This window comes from Mandrillus leucophaeus, unplaced genomic scaffold (genome assembly GCF_000951045.1).
Source record: "Mandrillus leucophaeus isolate KB7577 unplaced genomic scaffold, Mleu.le_1.0 Scaffold727, whole genome shotgun sequence".
NCBI lineage: Eukaryota > Metazoa > Chordata > Mammalia > Primates > Cercopithecidae > Mandrillus > Mandrillus leucophaeus.
In genome coordinates, this window is record NW_012107886.1 from 1,143,635 (window position 1) to 1,171,294 (window position 27,660).

General features: G+C 41.6%; 1 protein-coding gene across 1 annotated transcript in view; it reads right to left on the reverse strand.

The window, feature by feature from the left end:
* The window catches only part of ITPR1 (inositol 1,4,5-trisphosphate receptor, type 1), a 354,179-nt gene that overhangs the window by 157,778 nt on the left and 168,741 nt on the right, over positions 1 to 27,660 (reverse strand). Inside the window, exons 15-31 of the mRNA XM_011965454.1 lie at positions 27,005 to 27,146; positions 24,898 to 25,056; positions 22,633 to 22,805; positions 20,165 to 20,284; positions 19,019 to 19,216; positions 16,562 to 16,813; positions 15,943 to 16,084; positions 15,040 to 15,220; positions 13,530 to 13,717; positions 12,016 to 12,154; positions 11,287 to 11,345; positions 9,107 to 9,268; positions 8,860 to 9,030; positions 8,311 to 8,376; positions 7,454 to 7,591; positions 4,034 to 4,159; positions 1,327 to 1,527 (exon numbers count right to left, since the gene is read on the reverse strand). Coding sequence (XP_011820844.1) covers positions 1,327 to 1,527; positions 4,034 to 4,159; positions 7,454 to 7,591; positions 8,311 to 8,376; positions 8,860 to 9,030; positions 9,107 to 9,268; positions 11,287 to 11,345; positions 12,016 to 12,154; positions 13,530 to 13,717; positions 15,040 to 15,220; positions 15,943 to 16,084; positions 16,562 to 16,813; positions 19,019 to 19,216; positions 20,165 to 20,284; positions 22,633 to 22,805; positions 24,898 to 25,056; positions 27,005 to 27,146 — 2,617 coding nt within the window. The remainder of the gene's footprint in view (positions 1 to 1,326; positions 1,528 to 4,033; positions 4,160 to 7,453; positions 7,592 to 8,310; positions 8,377 to 8,859; positions 9,031 to 9,106; positions 9,269 to 11,286; positions 11,346 to 12,015; positions 12,155 to 13,529; positions 13,718 to 15,039; positions 15,221 to 15,942; positions 16,085 to 16,561; positions 16,814 to 19,018; positions 19,217 to 20,164; positions 20,285 to 22,632; positions 22,806 to 24,897; positions 25,057 to 27,004; positions 27,147 to 27,660) is intronic.

Consider the following 27,660-nt stretch of genomic DNA (forward strand, 5'->3'; position numbering starts at 1 on the left):
CTCCGTCTCAAAAAAAAAAAAAAAAAGAATAAATCAATTTCATCAGCAGTACATGAAGTACAAAAAAACTGAGAGGGCTGGCACAGAAGTCAAAATAAACACGGTCAATACTTACTAATGACTAACCTGTATGAGCTCTAATTATTAGATGCCAGATACCAAGATAAACTCTTTAGATGAACTTCCTAACCTCACTGTATCTCAGTTTCTTCATCTGTGAAACCGGGACAAATACAATAGCTAACTCACAGTACTATGTATATTAAATAAATTATTATAGACAAATTGCTTAGGACGGTGCCTAGACTATGGCAGGCTTCCAAAAAGTGTTAGGCATTAATGTCATCGTTATCTCATTTACTCCGCATATCAACTCTTTAAAGTGAAATCTGCTGTATCTTCATTTTATAGAAAAGTTCACTGAGGAGTTGAGAGGTCAAGTAACATATCTCATGGCACCCTTCGGTGAAGGGGTTCAGGTGACATTTGTATCCCAGGTTGAGCCGACTCTCTTTTTTTTTCTAAGAGACAATGTCTCATTCTTTTGCCCAGGCTGGAGTATAGTAGGTGCCATCATAGCTCACTGCAGCCTCAAACTTCTGGGCTCAAGGGATCTTCCTCTGTAACTCGGACTACAGGCACATGCCACTACACTCAGTTAATTTTTAAAATTTTTTGTAGAAACAAGGGTCTTACTATGTTGCCCAGGCTGGTCTCATACTCCTGGCCTCAAGTGATCCTCCTGCCTCAGTGTCCCAAAGAGCTGGGATTACAGGCATGAGCCACCATGCTGGCCCCAACTCTTAATCACACTACCCTCCCTGCCAATGGAACCACATACATAGACAAGATTGTAAATTAAAGTGAATCCATAATAAACCAAGTAAGACTTTTCCTTGATTGCATAGACCAACTGCTCCTCAAGAAACATCAGGCAAAATTTTTTCAATCTAACTAATTATGTGAAAAATTTTAAAAAATTCATAATCCACACGAATGGAATGTTCTGGCTCATTGGGTCCTCACTACATTTTATCTCCATTCTCTATAATTCAGTTCCTTATTCCTCTTTCTGTCCCCTGTCAGAAAAATCCAAGCCATCCTTCCTTAGAGCAAACTGGTTGCTATGAAATATCAGATCAGATTCTTGCCTATATCTACAACTTAAGCTCACACAAGGGATGACACACACATATGCACACACAATTACTTTCTGTCCTTCTGTATGGCTCCTGAAGAGGGTGCAAGTTCATACAGATAAGATTAAATAATTGTAAAATTTCTACAGAACACCAGATGGAGGTATATAGAATATATAACAATCACCTCAGCCATAACCATGTCTTGGCATTTTTTAATAAATTTCCCTTCTGCCTTGACAATTGTCTGTAAGAACTTTATATACTGGACGTTCCGACCGTGAGTCTCTATGCAGTGAACGAAGTGCTGAACGACTCTCTCGTTGATCTCACTGCAAAGCTGGAAATTGTTCATGAAGATGTGCTGCATGGTTACTGCCTCCAGGATCTGACACAAGAGTGAGGAAAAGAGCACAGGGACAGGTCAAAAAGCTGATAGAACAGATTAAAAAGTGAGAAAAAGAAGAGTCCACTGAAAACACACACAAGGGAAGCATTTAAACCCACGAAGATAGATTTCTCTCATTCTTGCTTCTGCACTACCTTTTTAGTAAGCTTTTTTCACTGACATACAAATAAACATACAGAAAAATACACAACTCATTAGCATTCAGTTGAACAGATTACAAAGGGACCTTGAGCACCCAGATCATGAAACAAAACAGGTCTCCTTTATGCCTTATCTCACAATTTAACTACTATTTTGACTTGTATAACTAGATTAGTTTTGCCTGTTCTTAAACCTCTTGCACTCTTTTTCACTGATATATAAGTTCCATTGCATGAATATATGACAATATCTTTATTCTATGGTTGAAGGATATTTGGAGTAGGATCCAGTTTTAATAGATAGAAACATTACTAGTATTATAAATACTAGAGTTGCTGTGAACATTCTTACAGATGCCTTCTGGTGTACTTAAATTCATACTTCTGTTGGGTCCAAGAATAGAATTGCTGGGTCACAAAGTATGAGTATGATTGGCTTTAGAAGATACTGACAGCTTTCAAAAGATGTTAACAACTTGCATTCTACATTCCAGCTGTTCCTATCCTCGTCAACACTTAGTATTGTCAGTTTTTAAATTTTAGTCACAGCTTACTGTGGCTAAACATAACTTAATTTGCATTTCTCTAATGTCTAATCATGTTGAACACTTTGTCACATTTATTGGCCATTTGGATATCCTCTCCAACAGGGTGTCTGTTCCAGTTTTTTGCCTTTACATTCTTATTTATTTATTTATTTATTTGAGATAGAGTCTTGCTCTGTCACCCAGGCTGGAGTGCAGTGGTGCAATCTTGGCTCACTGCAACCTCCACCTCCTGAGTTCAAGCTATTTTCCTGCCTCAGCCTCCAAGTAGCTGGAATTACAGGTGCTCACCATCATACCGAGCTAATTTTTGTATTTTTAATAGAAACAAGGTTTCACCATGTTGGCCAGGCTGGTCTCAAACTCCTGACCTCAAGTGATCTGCATGCCTTGGCCTCCCAAAGTGCTAGGATTATAGGCATGAGCCACCACACCTGGCCTATTTTTAAAAGGTCAACCTTTTCCTTAGTGACTTTTTTGAGTGTGTTATGTATATTCTGGATATGAATTCTTTGTTGAGAACGTGCATTGCAAATGTCTCTTACTCTCTGCCTTGCCTTTGGATGCTCTTAATGGTGTCAGTGGACAAACAGAAGTTCTTAAAAGAAGTCCAATTTATCAATTTTCAAAAATAATTAGTGTTCTTTGCATACCTTGTAAGAAAATTTTGCTTACCACACAGCCATGCATACTACCTTCTAGAAGGTTTATTTTTCACTTTTTACCCACAGTTATTGAGTTTTATGTTTGGGGTGAGGTGGAGGATTTAATCCTTTTATCTTTTGACTTTTCTTTCTTTTAACATGACACCAAGGGAACACAGGTTGAGTATCTCTTATCCAAAATGCTTGGGAGCACAAGGGTTTCACATTTTGGATTTGGGAATATTTGCATTATAGTCTCCTGGTTGAGCATCCCAAATCCAAACATCTAAAATCTGAAATGCTCCAATGAGTATTTCCTTTGCGCATCACACTGGCACTCAGAAGTTTTGAATTCTGGAGCATTTCAGATTTCAGATTTTCAGATCTGGGATACTCAACCTATATTATCCTACAATTCAGCACTCCTTTTCCTGGAAAGTGTTAGCAGTACTACTGAGTGAGTGTGCGCATGCACAAAGATGTCCTTTGCAGTACTGTTTACAAAGCTAAAAATCAGACATTGCCTAACTGTCCATTAATATAAGAATGGTTTTTTAAAAGTTACAGCCATTCTATGGAATGTCATTTAGCCATCAAAAGAATGAGAAAAATTTATATCTCTCTGGTTTGCAAAGGCAGCCATAATGTGTTAAGTGAGAAAAGCAGAACACAAGACAATGTGTAGAGTGCATCATTTTTCTTTACAAAACCTATAATACATTTAATATACTTTCAGAAATATATTTAACAAACTAAGATGTATTATAGATATGTTTGATATGGAGATACTATATATGTATATATAGCCACAGAAAACTTTATGCATGACTTCAGGAAGATGTGGCAGGAGAGAGATTCAGCACCTCTGTATTGCTGAAGTTTGATATGATGAAGGACTTGACTAGGAAAATAAAAATATGTATCTTACTTTATCCATCTCACCTTCCTCCTTTTCCCCTCCCAAACTCCTGCCATTCCATCCCCAAAAGATGAGTATTTATGTCCTCCTGATAAATTATGAAAATGTTCCCCTTTGGAATGAATGTTGCATTATAACAAGCCCCAGAAGCCACAATAGCCAAAGAACAAGCTGTTCCTCCTCCCTCTTCCCTGCCCTCCTCCCTCTACAGATTTGCAGACTGGCCTCAAGTCTTACCCCTGGGTTGAGAAACAGGTTTATGTGTTTATGTAGCAAAGCTTGATTCTGCTGGTTGCCTGCACAGAAATTCTGCAAAAATTCATGAGCCAGCCTCATTATCTCTTGCATCTTGGTATCTTCGGCCTGTGTGGGAGGAGAGAGATGAAAGCACTGATTGCTGGGCCAGGAGATCAGCTTCTCGTATACCCAACACCTCCTGCTAACATGGGAGTCAGAAGGTGTTTGCTGGGGGCCTGTTGTGGGTAAATATTGAGGGGCTGCACTGCTGACCCTGAAAAGAAGCCAATAACTTGTCTATGCTCACTGATGAAAGTGAAGATCTTATTTGGGTGGGAGGGAGCACTGCAGAGTGAAGGCTAATAGAAGGCATCCACAAGTCCATTATCCAGCAAGGACTGAAACTTCTGAACCCCCTACTTCTAAAGACAGGGACTGGCTGGGCACAGTGGCTCATACCTGTAATCCTACCCCTTTGGATGGATCACTAGAGGGCAGGAGTTTGAGAACAGCCTGGCCAACATAGTGAGACCCCCATCTCTAATAAAAAATAAAAATAATAAAAATTTTAAAAATAAACAAAAACAGGGACTGACAACAGAACAGGGGCTGACTTCCTCACTGATGCTGAGTAGTCATTTTCCCCCTTGGGTTCACCTTTTTAAGTTGTCCAACCTATTAGACATTAACTTTTGCTATCAGCTTACATGGCGAACTGGAAATCTCCTTAGATTATACATTAGAGCAACTGTGCCTGCCATAACTCCTTTAACATCTCAAGTACAATTTTTAACCTCAGACTTAGTTTCCCCATCTGCAAAATGGGGATAATACCCTCCCTGGCATTTCACAGGTTGGATTATCTGATTCATACATTAATAGCATAAACTCAGTATTTGTAGAGTTAAATATTCTATAATAAGCCAATTCTATAAAACCCATGACCATTGTGTCCAATTCTAAACAAGCAAACATTTAAGAAAGTAAAAACAGAACAAGAATTTCTAAAATGGAAATCATCCTTCATATTTTTACAGCCCACAATAGTCTTCCTAAGTCTTCACAGCCATCACCTCATTTCAGAGGCAAGAGAGGATAGCAGGTAGGAATGCAGGTCCCCAAACCTGACTACGTTCCTCTTATCCCAGATCTCCAACTTCCTGGCTGTATGACCTGGAGCACATTTCTTAGCCTCTCAGTGTCGCTGTTTACTCATCCATGAAAAGGAGATAACAAAAGTGCACACTTCATACGATTGCTATGAAGATTAAATGAGAAAAGTCACATGAAGTGCTTAGACAGTGATTACTCTGTAAATGTTAGCTACTGGTTCCGGGCTAGACTGAGGTCAGCAAACTTCTTCTTAAAGGGCAAGGCAGCACATACTTTGGGCTTTGTGGGTACAGAGGGAATATCAAGGACATTATGTAGGTACCTATGTGACTATTTTAAAATGTAATAACCATTCTTAGCTGACATGCTGTTCAAAACAGGTGGTGGATTAGATTTGGCCCATGCCTGTAGTTTGCTAACCCCTGGTCTAGAAAAATAATTCTGTGATAAAACAGAGCTATGGGAGAAAGGTGAGCTCCTAGCTTTGATAATCAAACCAAAACAGAGGAAAATTTAAAAGGACATTAATAGCAAGTCCCAGGACAACATAATGGGGATTACATTTTTCCCTTATTAACAGGAGGAGTGGTGAACCTTCTAGCTCTAAGAAATCAGAGGGCTTGGGATAGACAGCCACTGCTGGTTGACAGCAGTAACCTTAAACAGTTCCACATGCCTCCAGTCCTCCTGTATAAGAGGAATCTGCTGTGCACAAGTTAAGTGAAGAACCTTTGTGGTGTGAAGTGGATTTTTCCAAGGTAAGCAAGCCCCAAAGACATCAAGTCACAAGAGGTTACCTGTGGAGGATTCCTCCACCATTCTTTGGAAGTCCGTGCCCATCCAAAAGTAAATAAAAGCGTGCCTGTGCACACACACATATACACACACACACACACACACGATATTCTGCCTTTGAGTCACCAATTCCAACCACATCTGGTTACCTGTAGATTAATCCCGCTCTATGAAGGCATGACTCTCATTAGGGAAACTGATGATATTATGAGACAACACTACGGTCAGTAAATGATCCCCTCGCATTCCTTACACAAGAGGAGGTAGATCAGCTTGTTGGTTCTGGTCTAAATGATAGGCAAAGTTTGGATGATATGCACACCTGTATCAACTGCAAATTAGCTATGTTATTATACCTACGGCAGGGATTACGCTTGGACTGTATTTGTAGCTATTGAAAGGCCTGACCTGCCCAATTCATATGGTCCCCATGACTGAGGAGGAAGTTCCTTTTGCAAGAAATTTCCTAGGGTGGAAAGCGACAGGCACAGGGAAGGCAGCAGGTCCCAGTTCCACAGTGAAGTCGAGTCAGCTTCACTGTACATAGCTGTGCCATCCATGCAAGTTACTGAACCTCTCCAGCTGCAGCTCTCTCATCGAAAATGGGGCTGAAGATAGCACCACCCATCTCATCCATGTGTCTTGAGGATGGCAAGAGCAAATAATGTGTATAAAGGCCTCCGCATAGCGCCTGGCACCCTGCAAGCACCTAGAAATGAGCCTTCATCAGGTGACTCTTCTCTAGCAAATCAGTCTCTCTAGCAGTTAATAGTCAACTCAAGAGACCTAAGTCTGAGCCCTTTACCTCTAAACACCCCCCAAAGCCTCAGTCTCTTCATCTGTCAAGTGGGCACCACACAAATACCCCAGTGGGTCTTGTAGGCTTCAGCAAATGACTTCATAAGCGTCTTGTCAGCCTACATTCACTCAAAGCACTGTCAGCCTGCTCCTGCCTCTGTAAATCAAATACGTATCAATGACAAATACTTATGTGAAAAATTAGAGGCAAAGTACAACTTCCAAAAACAGAAAAGACCTACATCAAAGCATCACCTGATAAATCCAAATACTTAAGCAGATGTCAGCATCTTAGTGAGGACCTCAAAAGTGGGCACATCCCCTGTTCCCACATGCACTTAATAGCTGGTGTTACTTAAATTGCTTGAGTCACATTGCAAATGAAATTGAAACACACCAACCCGTGGGTAGACAGAGGTCTAAGCTCTGACACAGACCAAGATGTCTCTATCCAATGCGGCTTGGGAGTATGGAGAATAAATGGACTCTCTTTCTTTACAGAATCTTAAAACTGGGGATGAGGATTATTCACGGGTGACTGTACTTTATTTTTCAGATGCTCTGTTTCATATCAATATCTGAAATTGCTTTGTAGTCACAATAGTCACACTGGATGCATTTCTTCACCAATAATATCCAGATGTGAAGGGTTTGGGGAAACCCAGGAATCCGCCCCATCCTGGGAGCAGCTGCTGAGCGTGAGGCCCCACTCACCTTCTCATAGGGAATCTGCAGCAGCTCCAGCACCACGGCGTGTGCACCCATGTTCCGGAGCAGACGCTGCTGCTGCTTCCTGCTCTTTCTCACCGAGGCACTCTCCTGAACACAGAGTTTGCTGAGCCGAATCAAAATCTAGTAGAAAGAAAGAAATCAGTCTCAGAAAACTAGGAACTACAGCTGGAAAACAGATTGCAGGGGGTGGTGGTGGGCAGGTAGGCAAAGGGAATAATGCATTAAAAACCTACAACGAAATTCCTTCAGTATGTGGCATTTCTGTTAATTCCATCAAGCCAAATCCATAAGGCTAAGGGCACATCTTCCAGAATAAGCAGGGGATAATGGCTTCAACAACAAGTGGGACAGTTTCAGAGATATCACTTAAAATGGAATGACCTGGCATCATTGCTGAGACCCTGGGAAGAGTTTGCTCTGGGGTAAAACACACAAAGCTCCCAGCTTCCCAACTTTGAACCAGCTTAAGCAAAGGTTTCTAAAGAACTACAGCTCTCAGTGGGGATGCTGTGTGCCAGGCACTTAGATGACCCCTGACAGTTTTCTCAATTAGTCCTTCCTTCAATTGTAAAGCTTCAGAAATATGTGGTGCCTATAAAAGGTAGCACCTATAAACAGTGAGGAAGCTGAGGACACAAATAAGAAGAAGAACAGCTGGGTGTGGAGCCCAGATCTGATGCCGAAATCCATGAGCTTAACCTCTGAGCTCTACTTTCTCCCTGTTAAACCACACGAAGAAAAAAGCTCAAATGTGTGTACCTTCAACCTGACTATCACAAACGAAAGCAGCTTAGAGAATTCATAAAGAAGGGAAATACGGTGGTGGGGGAGGAGCTTACCTCTTTGACCACTCTGTAGTTGTAGCTGCTGGTGCTTTCATGCTTTTGTGACTTGTTATTTCCCTCCTAGGAACCAAAGTGAACACAAGTGTGATCTGTACGACTCATGGGCTACTGTCAGTTTGTTACAGCTAGCATCAACCTTTATGAAAGAAAGGGAGTTCTCCACTGTTTTCCAATAGTCATGCTGGGTTTATGCCCCACTCATCTACCTACTTGATATGGGTTTCCTTGGGAGGGGATAGTGGGCTGGGCCACGGCTAGAGAACAGGTCAATTCCCAAGTGGGTCCGTAAGGGAAACCTGGTGCTAATTCACTCAACGTCGAAGTCTCTTCTACACAGTCTGAGGCTGCACGGGAGACATAGCTAAACTCTGATTCATAGCTTATTTCCTAGGCCAACAGCTGTGATCTTAGCGACTTAACAAGCAGATCTCTTGAAAATAAATCCCATTCTATCACATTTATACCTAAAACCAGAGGAGGATGCTTACTAGTTTTGAGAAGCCCATCCACCTACCTTGGCAGCCTAACCTGTGTTTCACTCACCTCCGTTTTCTTATGTCCATTTTCGCCAGATGCACTATCCATGGTTTCATCGGGGCCCTGCCCTTTGTACACCCAAAGCTCTGACTTTTCCACGATGGACCTCAGTTGATCCAAGTCTTGTTTGATCTGTTTGTAGTTGTCCACATCTTGGCTGGTAACCAGCAGTTGAACCTTAATGAATGCAATCCATTAGGTGCACACAACAGCTTCTTGGACAGACAACACACACGTGGGTGACCTGAGCTACCTGTTTGAAGGCCTGAAGCACCTCCTGCCTCTGGCTGAAGTGTCGGAAGAGGAGCTGCAGGGCCCCTGACACCAGGGGTGGATAGTCATGCATCGTCAGGTGGAGCAAGACACGGAGAAAGGTTCTGCCGCCGTGATCGTCCAAGTCCAGTGGGGTGTTCTCCTCGCTAAAGGAGCACAAGGAGGGGGAAAGACCAGATGAATCACAAATGCCTCCTCTCACGTACCTTGGACCCAGATGCACCTAACCTGGTTAGATTTCTAGCACTATGATCTCCAGACAAGCAATTTCACTTTTCATTAGTCCTTTAACAATACAGCCTTGCTTCATCTTCAACTATATTGCGAGGTGAGGAGACAAGTAAGATGTCATCATAAAAGATAAGTCAAATTTTAAGCCAAAGTCCCTCCCCTCCCAAAGTGACAAGACTAGCATCAGAACCAGATTCTCAACATCTACACAGGGTGTTCTGCTGGGCTTCATCTGTGGTCTGAGAACTGCAAGAGGATGTGTTTCTCTTATTAGTTTATGTAATTTTATTTTTAGAGATGAGGTCTCGCTATGTTGCCCAGGCGAAATTCAAACTCCTATGCTCAAACCATCCTCCTGCCTTAGCATGCTGAGCAGTTGGGTCTGTAGGTATGCACCACCATGCTTGACTATATTAAACATTAATAAGCATATCCTAGATCCAATGGCAGAGTACTCCATAACTGAGCACTGCCAGTCAATTACTGGGTCTGCACCTACATTGGGTTTAGAGTCAAATGAATGACAAACGGTGGAACCTTCATGGTTGCTGGCTAATGAGAAAAGCACAGAGAGGACTTTATAAATACTGTATTCATGCTGTGTATTCCAAAAAGGTGTGAAGGTTTCAGTGCTGTTTAATACGAGGAAAATGGCGGGAGAGCTGAGTGATCACACAGCACATGGAACCTGTATTAAGATGAACTCACACCACCTCGTTTAAGTTTCAGATAAACATCTTTCATCACAGTATACAATGTTGCTAATTCAAATTTCACAGGTTTTACATTAAGCATGAATGTAGACTATTAACACTGGTGGGCCCCAAAAAGTATTCAAACCCTTATGTAGTCCCCTCCCACACTGACACTGAACTTGGCCACGGGATTTGCCTGAACAATAAGATACTAGGAAATGCAATGCAAGCAGAGGCCCAATTAGCACTTGCATACTGTTGGCTTGTCCTCTTAGAACATTTGCTCTTTGAGTCAGCCACCATGCTGTAAAGAAGTCCAAGTTATCCACATGGACAGAGAGAGAAAGAAGTCCTGGCCTTGCAGGCATCTCTGCTATAGTGTCAGAAATGTGAGTGCAACTTGGATGTGCCAGCCCCAGTTACCACCTCACTACAGTGGGACAGACCCAACAGTGACCACCAGCAGAAGAACCATCCAGCTTAATCAAGCCACAGGGCTGTGAGAGGTATTAATAAAATGGTGGTTGTTTGAATCTTTAAGTTTTTTGGAGTAATATGTTGTAAAGCAATAATCAAACCAAGTGTGCTAATTATAAGAACTACATGCACAGGGTGTTTATACCAAATTTTATACTTGTAGGTATAAGGGTTCCATAATTATAATAATATCTTAAGTCAAAATTGACCAGTGTGGTATTTTTTAAAGGGGTTCATAGATGAATATTAGAAATCATGAAAGAACAGATTTTGCTTCTTTTGTTACATACCCTGTAAGGAGCTCAGAGATAAAATTACAGCCCAGCAGCAGGACATGATCTTACTAACTTCACTCTTTTTTGAGTCCCTCTCTCTTTCTATTCCTTCTTTTGATTGCATTTCCTCACTATGTAAAAATAATCTTGTAATGTAGGTATTCTGGGAAATCTCCTTAAATCCTTTCTGTCCTAGGTGGGACACACACACATACACACACACACACACACACACACACACACACACACACACTCTCTCTCTCTCTCACTCTCTCTCTCTCTCTCTCTCTCCCCCTCCTCCCAATCAAGCCAACTGAGATAACTCTGACTTGAGTACTAACAGTTCCAAAGATAGCACCAAAACAACGTAAGCCCAGAGACAAAACATTTACTAACATAATAAAGGGAAGGCCTCTGAGAGCTCTGGAAGAGCAGACTTCCCAACTGTAGAACCACCTACAAAACAGTAACTGAAAATATACTTTCCTTCCTCCAAAGATGCCTTCTGCTTGTTCTTCAATGTGTTCAAAGTCAAGAGCACCTGAAAAGTTAGAACATATCACTTCAGATGCAGGAAGGCCTGCATACATGCTGCCGGTAAACTCATACATAAGTTTTGCAGGGTAAATCTGTTGCGTTAACCCCAAATCTTCCAGGACATTATATTGCAAAGCTATGCAGAGTGACTAACCCAGATGATGTTACCCCCATATTCCACATTCCTGCCCCTTCCTCCCTCACTGCATGGTCCCCTGGTAAAGGAGAGTGATGATCTCACTCATGGAAGCTTGGGTTTGGTAGATGGGATTATTTCTACTACTACCCTCTCCCTTCACCACTAGTTCCTGGACAGGGAACAACTTCCAACATGAGTAAAAGCTGCTAGCGGACAAGAGGTCTCCAGGAGAGTTTTTTGTTATTGTTTTTATTTTGGTATTTTTTTGGGGGGGGTGGGTAACCACAACGCTGGAAACCTCAACTGTCGCGTGATTAAGACACTCCAAGATGGAAGGAAACAAGATCCAACTCAGAAGGAATCTGGGCTCTATCAATTATTCCCCTGCTCAAAAAGAGTAAGTGCCAGGAGGATGCCCTGGCACAATAATCAAAACCATTTTTACCCTTTTTCTAGAAGATACTGTTTGCTCTCCCCCATTTTCCTTAGAGCCAGGTCCCATTCTATGGCTGAAATTCCATTCTGAATCACTAACCTGGTACATTACTTGGCCCTTCTTGGCTGCTGTTTCCGGAGGATGTTTCTGAAGTCTGGGAATTGCTTTCATCAAACTCTCGCTTAAATATACACAGGAGGCAGGAGATCCTATAATCCAACCTCACATTCAAAATAAACTAAAGATTCAAGTGGAAATGGAAACAGATTGGTTACATTAACATACCACCTTGATTCTGCCAAGCCACCACACACTGGCAGGGCCTGGTATCAGCTCCATCAATTACCTTAAGCACTAAGCGAGCCAAATATTTGGCTTAGATTTCAACACTCATTTTAACAACAGCAGACTTCCATGGGGCATATGAAGTCTGCCCGTAGCACCTTAGCCCCTAGTGTAAACTTCAGCATCCTGGCAATTAATTTAACAATTAGAACACTAAATCACTCACTCCTGGCTCCATAAATGGAGTCTATAATAAACAAGACTCCATTTCAAGTAAGTGCTGAATGCCAACTCTGGGCTTAACACTGAGAAGAGTAAAGTTGCCTGCTTTGGATTTAATATAATTAACAAAAAAAAATTTGTTTTTACTATGGAAAATTAGCTTGGTTCCTATTTCCTATTTCTGGTTGTTTCCCCTGGTTTGGGTACAAACCCTTGGACACTCTCTTCTTTTGCCTCCTGTATTCCCTTACCCTCTATTCCAACACAGGGTCACTTTTCCCAGGATTGCTGCTAGAACTGAAAAGAAAGATCGAGCAGCTGACATCATATAGGGATCTCACTCACATTCTTCCTTCCATTCTCCCCTTGTCTCTGCTTAACCCTCCCAGCAACTTTTCCCAGTCCAAGGGCCATCACCTCTTCCAGAGCGAGACAGATCTCTTGGCTGCCTCCATACTCTCAGTGAATGCGTCCTACTGTCTGTTGGACATCCTATTTGCTATCTTCCCAGGGCCTCAAACTCAGTGTTGTACAAAAGTAACCATGATGGTTAATTTTAGATGCCAACTTGACCGGGTCCTAGATAGCTGGTACAACCTTATTTCTGGGTACATCTATGAGAGGGTTTCCAGAACAGACTGACATTTCAATCAGTGAACTGAGTAAAGAAGTCTGCTCTCACCCAGTGTGAGTGGACACCATCCAATCCATGGAGGGCCTGGATAGAGCAAACAGGTGGAGGAAGACCGAATCCACCTGTTTTGGAGCTGGGACACTCATCTTCTCCTGCCTATCAGAGCTCCAGGTTCTCGGGCCTTTGGCCTCAGACTGAGACTTATACCTTCAGCTCCCCTGGTTCTCAGCCTTGGGACTCAGGCTGAATCACACCACTGGCTTTCCTGGGACACAGCTTGCTGTGGCAGACCGCGGGACTTCTCGGCCTCTGAAGAGGAGGGGCCAGCTCATAAACGACATGGAGGGATGAGCTAAGAATTTGTTCCCATTTTCTCCCCAGAAAGCCTTGGGCTCCATCAGAACAGAGGGACTGGATCTGAACAGTGCCCCTGTGACACACCCTCCCTGCCCCAGCTCCAGCTGGTGGATACCTGGAGTATCTCAATGATCTTCAGCTTGGTGTCCATGACCATGATGTCCTCCTTCTCAGGCTCTGCCTGCTTCACATTGCCTTCAGGGGCAGCAGCCATGGGAGTCATAGGCAAAAAGCCTCCGCCCCGGAGCACCACCTGGGTCATCAGCTCTCCCACGCCATGAATAGACCTCATCACGTTACTGCCTAGGAAAGGCCAGGACAGACCACGGTCACCATATCTCCAGAGAATGCTCGGAGGCATCTGTCAAGGGGCAGGGGCTCTTTGAGATAAATTATTTAACATATCCCTATTCCAGCATAATCTCAGGACCCTGGAAACCTGGAAAGGTAAATGCACATCAAAAATCTGGGCTTCTGAGAGCAATAGAAAGATCGTGGACTTCGAAATCCCCAGAGGGGCATTTATGTATATTAACTTGTCCATCAAATTTCATTTTTGCAAATTTTCTTTAGAGACAGGATCTTGTTCTATAGCCCAGGCAGGAGTGCAGTGACACAATGATGGTTCCCTGCAGCCTCAAACTTCTGGGCTCAAGCAATCTTCCTACTTCAACGTCTCAAGTAGCTAGGACTACAGGCACACATCACCACACTCAGCTAATTTGTTTGTTTGTTTTGGTAGAGATAGGTTCTCTCTATATTGCCCAGGCTGGTCTTGAACTCCTGGCCTCAAGCAATCCTCCTGCTTCAGCCTCCCAAAGTGCTAGTATTATAGGTATGAATCACCGTGCCCTGCCCAAATTTTATTGATCATCAACTATGTGCTTGTTATGAGCACAGAACTAGGTATATAAAGTTAACAAGGCACAGATCCTGATGCTGCTTGACCTTAGGTGCCTCATATTACCTCTGAGGCTCAGTCTCCTCATCTATAAAATGGAAATAAAGGAGCTCAACAAAAGAACTAAATGGTATAATGCAACATGACTTAGCATAAGACCTAGCAAATAGAGATAAGTCAATGTACTTTTTTCTGTTCTAGCTGCAGAAGACCAGTTAACAATAATTGATACATGATACCAATATCTGCCGACTCTGACCCTAAAACAGAGGAAGAAATAAACATGCAAAGGCAGATTGTCCTACAAAGTGGAAATAGCTACCAAGATACAAGCCTGAATTTTCTTACATCCTAAACAAATATTATTACCCAGGGCCTCACGAATGTCAAGGACAACGACAGGACATGTATTTGTTATATAAACATTCAAAGCGTTAGGTAACTTTCAAATTGTTCAACAAAATATACACATGACTCACACATAAATACAAAGGAAAGACAGCAAAATGTGAATAACTGTTGACTCAAAGTCATGGGTGCATGGGACTCCATCATACTGTTCTTCCAGCTTTTCTTTACACAGTATTTGAAAATGTTCACGATGAAAAGTTGGGAAGGAATGAGCAAAGAAAGGATGTGGCATCACACATAGGGTATGACATGAGCATAACAGGAAAGGCTGGGAGGGCATCTCTCAGATGTATGGGCACCCTCAGATACTCACTCTTCAGCTTCTCCACATCATTGTTACCTTTATTCTCTTCTCCTTTCGCCATCTTGCTAATGGGGAAGATTGTCGTCACATGCACACAGTCCAATATGGCCAGAAGGATCTTAGTTAATCGTAGAAGGTCAGAGAAGTTGTAGAAACCAAAGTATATGAGATTCCTAGCTAAATTTACAACCTATTGTATGAAATAAAAGAAGAAGATGGTATTACATAAACTGCACCCCCTTCAATTCCATTTGATGTTGACCAGTTTAGAAATGACAGACTTGGACCTTCCTTATGGTAAGAGAAGGCATGTATTTTCCTTGCACTTTCTGATAAAATTTCATTTTGTTTCATAAGGAGGAAAAATAAGAAATGGAGAGCTACTGATCTGCTCTGATGACTAATTAAAAAAAAAAGACCTCATCATCTGCTCTGCACAGCTTCCCAAGGATAATATTAACACAAGGCAAGCAGAGTTATTCCCAACAAGGACACAGGTAATAACATTCTGCAATCCTCAGAAATACAGCTCTTAAAAGGCAAAAGTAGTCTCAGAAACATTGTTAACTCAGAAGTAACAAGGATTTACGTTCTGCAAATGATTAATCTATAGCAGATCGCAAACACAGTGTTTCTCCCTTGTCAGTTTTAATACAAAGTGATGTTCTATCATTTTATGTGGTTCAAGTCACCTTGTATATTTCTTTTAAGAACATAACTACTATTAAGCCATGTGACTGGAACCCGTTTTATCTTATTCTGGAACAAAACCAAGCTGAATTCCTTTCCATTACAAAACCAGAGCATCATGACCAAAATCACTACCTACTCAAATATTTTCTATTTGCCCCATAGAAAAAATGACCACTGACAGGCAGATAATACACACAGATCATTTCATTCGTGAGTTACCTCAAACGTAAGCTTATTTTTCTCCTTATCAGAGAAAGGGAACCTCTGACAAACCACATCTCTTAAATACTCCTCCACAAACTCCATGGTCTGAGCAAATCTCTCCTTAATTTCATCTTTGGAAGCTCCACTACTATCATAGCTGAAAAGAAAGGAGAAAGAAAGGAAACAAAATTTCAAGTTATTCCCAGAGAGGTCTTCCTGGGTCACTCAGCTTCAAAAGTCAACATCCGCTAACCCTTGGTGTCCCTTGACCCTACTTTATTTTTTCCCTCCTTAGCACATATCACCAACTATACATTTGAGTCGTTTATCTTGCCTATTGTCTGTCTTCCACCAACTAGCATAGAGACTGCTTTCTAGCTTGTTCACTGATATATTTCTTGAGTGTGGCACAGAGTACACACTTAAATATTTGTAGAAGAGGAGATAAATGATATAAAAAACATGATCACGCCATCTTTTACATTCTTGAGGAAAAAAATATTTGCCATCCATTTAATTTTATTTTAAGCTAAAAAAACACTTCATCTTTCTTCTAAGATTTAATGAGACTATATGGGGCTATCTACTGCCGCACAGAACAACGTAAAGCGAAGTTTTCAGGGGCCAGGCTCACTCGTCAATGGCAATCTCCGAGGGAATCTCCGACCAGAGGCGGGCATATTTCACGGGGGTGACTTGTTCCTGGGGATCTCGGTCCACATGCATGTGAAGCATGAGGCGGCAGAAGGACGCCCTGAGGTCATAGGGCAGGTTCTCGTCAGACATGCAGCGGAGAATGAGATCGACATCCAGCTGGCCTGAGATTTCATTGATGGCCAGGTATTGGCGGTCCAGACACATCCTGGCAAAGAGGTTCAGCTGATATCTAGAGGAAAGAACAAGGGCACACAGCTCACGCTCCAGAAATCATTCAGGATGAATGCAGGGTTGCCTGGGCAGCCCTGACTTTCATGGGAGTGACATTTAGCCAACTAAACTCATACATCAACACCCCTAAATTGCTCTTGTACAGCAGGATTTTGGCTTTGGTACCAAGCAGATCAAAGAATTGTTCAAGCTGTGCAATAGAGTGTGGGTTGACAGCCAACAGGAACACGTGTCTATCCAGCTGTGTTGGAGCAATTCTGTGACGACCTTATTCCATTAGGTCCTTGTTTACTTTGTAAAATAAATGGGGAATGCTAAGGCCTAAGATGGTTGTCTATTTCTATCCCTTCAGCTGTGTTTCATACAGTAAAGACCATGTAGGAAATGTTAAAGATATCACACATATTAAGCCTACTTAGAAATTTTATAACATTTTAAAGATCTTACATCATGTAAGTCACTCTAATTCCTACACATGTAAAAAAACATTTCATGTACAAAAGCAGGAGACTCCTCACTTTTCGTCTTCATCCAATTGCAAGTGAATGTTGTTAACTGGAACTTGACCAATTAAAGGACTCTTTCTCATTCACTTGGGAGAAGATTCATCAAACATTGAAAGAGTAAACATGCTTGAAATGTGAAATAACAAGAAAGCCATAGGCTTTCAAACTAACAAATATTGCCTTCTAACTTAAAAACCCTATGTATTTCTAATAATCATGATTTGAAGACATCCTCAGCCTCAATAGATGTCAGGGAAATGCAAGTATAGACATGACTCTATTTCACACTTATAAAATTACCAAAAATTAAAAAGCATCATGATATTCAAGGTTAACAAAGATATGAAGAAACAAAGGTTGTCATCTACAACTGGTGGGCGTGTACATTGAAACATCCAATTTAGAATTGCTTAGTAAAGCTTAAAATATGAATATCCTCCAAGCCCACCTCCCAGTGTGGAAAGGAAACTCATACATATGCTCAGAAAAATTTGAATGAAGATGTTTTCTGACATGAAGAACTGTGGCATGTGACCAAATATCAAACAGCGATGAAAATGTGATAAATCAATAAAACAGAATATCATCCAGCAGTCCAAATTAAAGAAATAGATCAACCTCTATTAACACAGATATGCTTCAGTACCCATACTGAATAAAAAATGCAAGTTGTAGAATGATATTTGGAGTACAGTACCATTTATATAAAATTTTAAGTACAGATAAAATACTACATATGATTTATAGATGCATACAAATGTAGCACACAGAGAATGTGGATAGGATGCACACATCACATATGAATGAAAGAAAACAGAATAGAGGAGGCAAGAAAAGCCATTTTATCTGCAAAGTTTTATTTATTTTATTAAAAACTAATAAAAGCCTTGCTTTATCTTCCCTTTCCCTTTCTTTTAAAAGTATTTATTGGTTCACTTCCCTTCTTTCTTCCCCTTCCCTTCCCTTCAGGTGGCAGGGCTGGCAGGTCTTAGAGCTGGAGCCAAGCAGACACTGGGGACTGAGGAGGTGGCCAGCAGAGGTGAGACAGGTACACACAGGGGAACGGGCAGACAGGGAAACATACAGGGAATCACGGCAGCTGGAACGAGTCATGAAATGGAAAAGATGAAGGCTAGAATAAACCCCATGGTGTTGGAATGGAACTGGAAGTATTAGTGTAAGCACATGATTTTTATTATATATTTGTGTAGTTATAGAAATAGGTATGTGGATGAGTATGTAGATATATGTATATACATACATACATCTTCTGGCTCTGTCTATAAACATTTGGTGAGATTGGCACTATCACCTTTATTTTGCAGATAAAGAAATTAGAGCATAAAATCAAACTTGGCCAATGTCAAAAAACTGGTAAGTGGAGAGGTCAGGATTTCACCCCACAGCCTGCCTCTTACGTACCTACCACCATATCTACAGGCCATGCTGCTTAAGGATAAATTGTCACCAGGGACTGATGTGAGCACTCATCCTTCTTGGGACCCAGCCACATCCAGATGCCAATTGACTGAAATCTTACACTCTAAACTCCTAAAATACACATCTGGCTTTTTTCAAGACAATCTCACAAGATGACACCTTGCGATTCCTTGAAGTAATCAACAAACGAGCAACAAATTCCTAAGTGCCACTGTTTTGGGGCAACCCAATCTGAGCCCCACACGTGTCGCACGCACCTGTAGTAGCTGAGAACGTCTCGGTCCTCCTTCTGCCCTTCTTTAGCGTCCTGCGCCAACTCCCTCACACTCTTGCTACGAATCTCTTTGTTGCTGTCCCTCCAAAACAGCCACACCTCTTCCTCGTCTTCTCCTGCCTCCAGAGCATTCTCTCCAGTGGAAGAAACGCCTTCAAACTCAAAACGAGAAAGAACCAACCTGGAAAACAAGAAGAAGGAAAAACTCTATTTTTTAAAATACTTTGATATCTAGCTTCACTTTCAGCATAAAGACACACGGAAAGCCGCTTTTTGTTTTGTATTTCACCCAAGGGCAGAGCCGCAGAGAGCCTGACATTAACATCTTCTTATACCATAACCCAGTGGTTCTTGACTGTGGTGCTGCTGCTCCAAGTGGACATTAGGCAATGTCTCTGGACAGGTTTTTGGTTGTCACAACTGAAATGGAGAGGTGCTACTGGCATCTAAGTGGGTAGGGGCCAGGGATGCTGCTAAACATTTTACAGTGCCTAGAACAGAGCCACAACAAAGGATTACCCAGCCCGAAATATGAAAATACCTAAACTGAAAAACCCTGCAGTAGCCCAAGCCCAAAACTGAGTTATACATGAGAATCAATGCAGTATCACTAGCTCAGGACATAATTTAGTAATTTTTTTTAAATGTTGCCCATATTACTGGCACTATAGTTCTCAGGAAAACTGTTCCTTTGCCAAAAATGAATTACTACTGTTAAGAAAAATCCTTCAGACCAATAAACACATTCTGAAGAGTAATAACTTAAAACTCCTCCCAACAGTGACTTAATCTTAACACTGAATATTAATTATGTCATTTGAAATTTTAGATTGACGGTCACACAAAGAGTTTTAAACTCTTAAAATGTAACTGTGTAAATTGCTCCCCAGTGAGTTTACATGACTTTTAAACTTGTATGCAAAGTAAGTGACACCACTATGCAAAGAAGGCTACATCAAAATCAAATTCAGTAATTCTCCTAATCAAGACTTTTCCAATAGGAAGATCAAATGCCAGCCATGCTGACTTTAGATCAACTCAAAAAACGATAGGGCTAGGTTTTATTCCTCATGAGCGCCAACACGGAATGAACCACATGTTTTCCATATAAACCCGGCTCCCCACTCACTTGGTCTCAATCAGGATGTCAGCATTGGTGGGATTCAGTACAGCTTTACATATTAGCTCCTGGGTCACTGGAATCGATTTGTTCATGGAGACACAGAGGTCGGAGAGGTAATCTAAGAATCTAAACGGAAACAGAAACAAAACATTTTCCGTAGTTAGAGCAGAGGTTAGGCTCCTGGAGCCCAACCCTTCCTTAGGTGCACAGGTCCAATGTATCTTTACCAAGACATGTCAGCAGCATTCTAGGTCTCGATGCCAGTGTTTATGGCACCACCAGAAACCCACATGCTAGAAAGAAGGAAGAGGAAGCAAGAAGGAGAGACAGTAGTGGCTGTGGTCAAGGAAGAGGTGATGAGGCAAAGGTGAGAAGAAGGAACAAGACAAGAAAGAAGCTCACATAAGGAAGGTGTGGTGGAGATATAGGGGAACCACAGTGGTGAGAGGCAATGCCTCGATGTTTGGCTACCCGTGTTGGAAGCCCGGTTAGGATCTTATTAGTGGAGTTCTGCTATGGAGCGTTAATTTGGGGAAATTACTAATTTCACTGTGCTTTAGTTGAGGCTCATCTATAGAAAAGGATAATGTGTCACTTCTGAGGGCTGTCCTGAGGACTAAATGAGATGATTAATGGGAGTGCTTCCATTGCTCACTAGCTGGCCCGTGAGCAGGCTCCAGAAAACGCGGGTTATTTTCATGGGTGTAGTAGGTGTTTTTAAAGCAACTGTGTCTGTGCTCCATTGTAATCATTTGTGACACCCACACTGTAAATTGCTTCCTGCTTCAACTGAAAATGTGGGTCTTAATTAGAAGGACAAGAGAAGGGGAAAGAAATGGGGACAGGGTGTACGAAAGAGGAGTAGATCTGTGTGAATGAGATACAATCAATAGAATTCACTAATCTATAATAAAAATGCTCAACCGACAACTGAACTTGCAAGACTTACTGATTATATTGAGGGAGGGGAGTGTTTAACTGATAAGCAAGGGGTGCTAAAAAGTGAGTGAGGCCAAGTACGGTGGCTCCCGCCTGTAATTCCAGCACTTTGGGAGGCCAAGGTGGGCGGATCACAAGGTCAGGAGTTTGAGACCAGCCTGGCCAATATGGTAAAACCCCGTCTCTACTAAAAACACAAAAATTTAGGCCGGGCGCAGTGGCTCAAGCCTGTAATCCCAGCACTTTGGGAGGCCAAGATGGGCGGATCACAAGGTCAGGAGATCGAGACCATCCTGGCTAACACGCACAGTGAAACCCCGTCTCTACTAAAAAATACAAAAAAACTAGCTGGGCGAGGTGGCAGGCGCCTGTAGTCCCAGCTACTCGGGAGGCTGAGGCAGGAGAACAGCATAAACCCGGGAGGCGGAGCTTGCAGTGAGCCGAGATCCGGCCACTGCACTCCAGCCTGGGAGACAGAGCGAGACTCCGTCTCAAAAAAAAAAAAAAGCACAAAAATTTGCCGGGCGTGGTGGCAAGTGCCTATAGTCCCAGTTACTCAGGAGCGTGAGGCAGAAGAACTGCTTGGACCCAGGAGGTGGAGGTTGCAGTGAGCTGAGATCTTGCCACTGCACTCCAGCCTGGGCGACAGACTGAGACTCCATTTCAAAAAAAAAAAAGTGAATGAAAAGAGTGAGATCCAGTCATTTGCAACAACATGGATGGAACTGGAGGTCATTATGTTAAATGAAATAAGCCACGCACAGAAAGACAAACATTGCATCTTCTCCCTGATTTGTGGGATCTAAAAATCAAAACAATTGAACTCATGGACAGAGAGAGTAGAAGGATGGTTACCAAAGGCTGGGAAGGATAGTGGGAGGGCAGCGGGGAGGTGGGGATGGTTAGAGGGTACAAAAAAAAAATAGAAAGAACGAATAAGACCTACTGTTTGACAGTAAATGGGGTAATTACGGTCAATAATTTAATTGTACATTTTAAAATAACTAAAAGAATAGAATTGGATTCTTTGTAACACAAAAAATAAATGTTGGAGTAGATGGATCCCCCATTCTCTAGGATGTGATTATTTCACATTGCACGCCTCCATCAAAACATCTCATGTACCCCATGAATATATACACCCACTAGGCACCCATTAAAATTAACAATTAAGAACATTTTTAAAAAAGTGAATGAGTGGCCAATAACTGTCATTTACTCTGCATCTACTAAGTGCCATGCATGTCACATGCATTTATTCTAATTTTCATAACTCCCCATTTAGCAGATGAGGAAATTAAAGCTCAGGAAAAACCCAACCTCATCCAGGTGGTACATATTGGAGCTAGGAATGCACCCCCCGGGTCTCATTTTAACACCATGTTCTTGCCACTACTCATCAAAGAGCCTCACCGGACCTAACTAATCAAAACTTGTCACTAGCAGCACAAGAAAACGTAGTAAAAAGCACCAGCTAAGTCCCTGCATCTCAAAGGCACAGACACCATCCTGCATTGGCCCCACTCCCGCCTCACCTGGGCTCCCTGTTCTTTCGCACCAGGCTGACAAATGTGTCAATCTCTGCCGCGGTAATGTGTTTTTCCAGGAGTTTCCGATTATTGTGGAGCAGGGCAGTGATAGTGTCTTCAGCCAACACATCATAGCCAATCTGCTTCTGCATGAAGCCAAACTGCTTGGCTATATACTCCTTTATAGGGAGAGAAAAGAGACGTCAGCAGGAAGGATAAATGACAATATGGTTAAGTGTAGAATAAAGAAAGCAGCAACGTTTCCTGATGAGAACTACTGCTCCTAAGAGAAATTACAGTAGAAGTGAGGGTCTTTCTACAACTTTCTGTCCTAGGGCAACAGCTGCAAACTCCTTCACATCCTTTATTTTACTAAGCCTGCCACACCAATGTAATTAAGCAAAATAGCCTGTATTTACATGGGGATATTTTATTAAGTGCACAGTATAAAGTTTAATCTAGTGATTTATGTTTCAAAAAGGTCCAAAGCTGGTTTTCACCTCTAAATGTATTCCTAATTCAAGAGGACTTAACTGTGCCCCCATTGACCTGCGCTGCTAAATAAACACAGATAAAGCCTACCTGGATATCTGAAACAATGTTACCCTGTTTCATTTCCTTTATTTGTGGTAAAAATACTTTTTTAAAGTCAATGAGTGCATAAGAAGTTCAGGAATACCTAAGAAAATCCATCGTATGCATGGAACTCATGAATACATCTCTGGTTTCTCTCTTTTGGGATCAGAGATCACGTTCCATAGAAATATTTGTGAACTGAAGGAAATCTCTTACAAATACGTGTTTGTTTCTATTCAAAGATGCTTCCCTGGCCAAGAGAGACTGCTTGCTCAAAAATTCAAGTGGCCCTTGAAACTTGCTTTAATTTTTTTCCCATTAATTCCTAAATCCCGGAAACTATTTAGGATTAACATAATGAAAACAGGCCATGTTTTTCAGCCTGTACTCTATAAGGAGGCATTGTTTAGGAACTCATCATCTGCCAGCCGGCAAAGGATCCATAAACAACTAAGCACAGATGTCTAATCCAGCAGTTCCAAGAGGGACTAGTTTGTTTCCTCATGTACAAGCAAAGTATCTTGACACACCCCACAGACCCAGATGTATCCTCATCTGAAGATGGGAGAGAGGAACAGAATAAAATCTCTCTGGCTATTGGATTATAGTATCAATGCACTGAAGGTGAATTTAAAGCAATCACAGCTTGCCACACTTCAAAAAAAGCACTATTCAAGATCAACACTATCTTTATGATGACACGACAAAAACCCTTAACTACAAAGAAAAAAGTCTAAAAGTCCAGGTATAGTGGCAGTCAAAACCTTAAAAACAAAAGCCTTTTGCACCCAAAGGCAAGGATAGTTCACATAAAGTGGTAAGAGTCAAGGTTATAATAAGCATCATTTTGTATGCCTATGGTACTCCATGTGGCACAAATTTTCTAAACCTCAGCACTACTGACATTTTAGGCAGGATAATTCTTTGTTGTGTGGGGATGTCCTTGGCACTGCTGGGTATTTGAGAGCATCCCTGGCCTCCCCTCACCAGATGCCAGTAGCACCAAGAAGTTGTAAAACTCAAAAGGGTCTCCAGACGTTGCCAAATATTCTTTGGGGGACAAAACTGCTACCCCCAATTAAGAACCAATGATGTAGCAATACAGTTCTCAGCTTTCCTTAGAATCTGAAGGTTGTTTGGAGCCCACAAAGAGGTTAGAACATTTATTTCATAGGAGACTATACATTGTGTGTGTGTATATAAATACACACATACTATGTATAATACGTAAAATATAACTATGTATAAGATGTATCTATAAACAATGAATTATAATGTCATAAAACATGAACCAGAAACAAAATAAAGATCATGTTTCTAGAAAGAGATGGAGGATTTTAAAGGTGGCAGGAAGAAAAGACTCCACTATATCTTTAATATAAACACAATGGCATCATCTCACCCCTAAGCCCTAAGGGAATATGCCATTAAAAATTCTATAAATGTAAAACCAACTCCAAAACCAGAAATCTCATAGAAAGCTGTCTGCAGAAGAGAATTCTCCAGTATGTTTCTTAACGATTCGGTAATAATATTATTCCTGGGCTTGTGTTTCCTTCCCAAGAGCAAGCTTAACACTGAACTATTCTCTATCCATTCTATAAATAGATATATGACACTAAAAACTCATGAGGAAAGTACATAAACTTCAGGGAGGAAACTGACGACCACATCCCATCAATGTTTAATCCAAACCTGGTTCTTCCTGTAGTCTTGCTGCGAGTGTCTCAGCACTCTGTAGCAGAGCCGGCAGATGTGTCTGAAAGGAGCGTGCCGCTGGTCCCCAAGCTCTTCCAGCCGAAGCATTGGGCCATCACCGCAGTCTGTGAATGGGGCTTGTAACAACTTGAAGATCTGTTTGTGAAAATGAAAAGCAAAAATGGCAATCACTTAGGGCTTCAAAGCTAAATCTCTGGAAGTAACGCAAGCTCAAGGGTGGCTAGATTGCATCGGAAAGTTTCTCTATCCAAAGACAACCATAACCTGAACACTGCATTCGGCCCATCAGCTGAGACGGGGGACTCAATGAATTAAGTCTACCTGGACTTCACTGGTCTTCATATACCTAACAGCACAGTGTTTATAGAGAAGTGTTTAAGAACACAGACAATGGAATCAGCAGATTCTAGGTGGAAACACATACCTTTATTACCTCCTAGCAGTACACATCACAAAGTAAACCCCCATTTCCTTACCAGCAAAATGGAAATAATAATGCCTGCTTCACAAAGGTATAGTAAGGATGAAAGTGGATGATAATTTTAAGTTGCGCTAGTGCCCAGCACAAGTAATCAATGAAGGCTCCTGCCATGAGTCAGTTATTTTTTGCCTCTCAGGAATTACTACTGTACAAATGAGCACGGGCATCAAGCCAGAGGTCTAATTTGAGAATCATCACATGAAACAACAGCTGGACATTTACTCTTGTACTGGAAATTCTTGTTGAAACATGATGGATTGTTAATAAATTCTGTCTATCGTAGACCAACATGAAAAAAATAATCTCAAATCCCATGTTCCATGGGGAACAGTGGGACTTGTAATGGTTTCTCTTTTAGCTTTGGTGGCCAGGAATTCCCATGGCAAGCTTGTGGGCTAACCTCTAGGTGGGTTACAGAACGACATGGTATGCATCTCTGTGCATTTAATCTACTCTGGATTTGTCACTGTACTGACTGTAATTTGTCTTTATACCAGTTTATTTACATTTACATCCAACAATATCATCTATGTATTTCCTGTCAACAACTACTCATTCTTTATGGAAAGATTTTGTGGTGACTTATAGGGCCCTCTATAAGAGCCTATATAGGCCTTCTGAGTGTATAGAATATGCCATATCTCCCAAATGTATGAAATAACCTTAAGGTCACATTGCACTTTATATTATTTTTGAGGAAAATAAAGTTGTCAACTGAATGTTTCTTGAGGTTCCTAACAGGTAAACTCTCACATGATTGACATCCCACAAGTATGGTAAAAATCAATTGAACTGAACTATCAAGCCATGAACAGACACTGAAGAACCTTAGATGCATATCACTAAGTGAAATTTGCCCATCTGAAAAGGGTACATACTGTATGATTCCAACCATGTCACATTCTGTAAAGGGAAAACAAAGGAGGCAGTAAAAACACTCATGGCTGTGAAGGGTTAGGAGGAAGGACAGATGAATAGGAGGAGCACAGATGATTTCGGAGCAGTGAAGCTATTCTGTATGATATTATAATGGTGCCTAAATGGCATCATACATTTATCAAAACCCATAGAAAATAAAATGCCAAGAGTGAACCCTAATATAAACTATGGACTTCAGGTGATAATGATGCATCAATGTTGATTCATCAAATTGTCACAAATGTCTCACTGTGATGTACGATGTTGATAGTGGGGGACGCCAAGTATGTTGGGGAAAAGGAGATACGGGAATTCTCTGGACTTTGTGCACAATCTTGCTGAGACCCTAAAAGTGCTCTAGAAAATAGTCTATTGAAAAATCAATTCATCAAGCCTTTGAGGTATCACCAATATCCCTTTGAGGGAATCACCAATATCCCTCAATGATCCCATTGATTTCTCTTTTCTTTTTTTTTTTTTTTTGAGACAGATTCTCTCTCTGTCACCCAGGCTGGAGTGCAGTGGTGTGATCTCGGCTCACTGTAACCTCCATCTCCTGGGCTCAAGTGGATCCTCCTGCCTCAGCTTCCCAAAGTGCTGGGATTACAGGCATGAGCTACCGCTCCTGGCCATCCCATTGATTTCTCATAAAGCCAAATCCCCAGTATGCCACATCTCACCAACCTGCTTGAGAATATTCTGTTCTCTCATCAGTTTCTGCCGTTCTCTGTTGGGCTTGGAGAAGACAACTTCAAGAACATCTTGACCAGAATTAGTTCCACCAGTGACAAAGTAAACCAAGTCTTCCAGCAGCTTGGTTACAGACCTTAGGAGGAAAGAAGCTATTAGAGACAGATATGCTCAGTGTTCAGCAGGCTGGAAGCTTTGCCTTGGAAGCCTTCTGGACTAATAAGCCAGTTAAACAGGGGCAGACCCACCCTTTCCAATTTCTTTGAAACTGATAACCAAGGCCAAGTACCACAGAGAGTGAAAGACACAAAAAGAATCATTATCCACAAAAGAATGATCATCTTTATGAAATATCAGACACAAAATTTTATCTCAGAGTACTCATTCCCTGACATTTAGTAATGTGGTTCTAGAGACCAACTTAGAGACAGAAAGACAGAGACAGGTCTTCATCACTTTATTATTATTATTATTATTATTTTTGAGACAGAGTCTCACTTTGTCACCCAGGCTGAAGTGTAGTGGTATGATCTTGGCTCGCTATAACCTCCACTTCCTGGGTTCAAGCAATTCTTCTGCCTCAGCTTCCGAGGAGCTGGGATTACAGGCACCCACCACCATGCCTGGCTAATTTTTGTATTTTTAGTAGA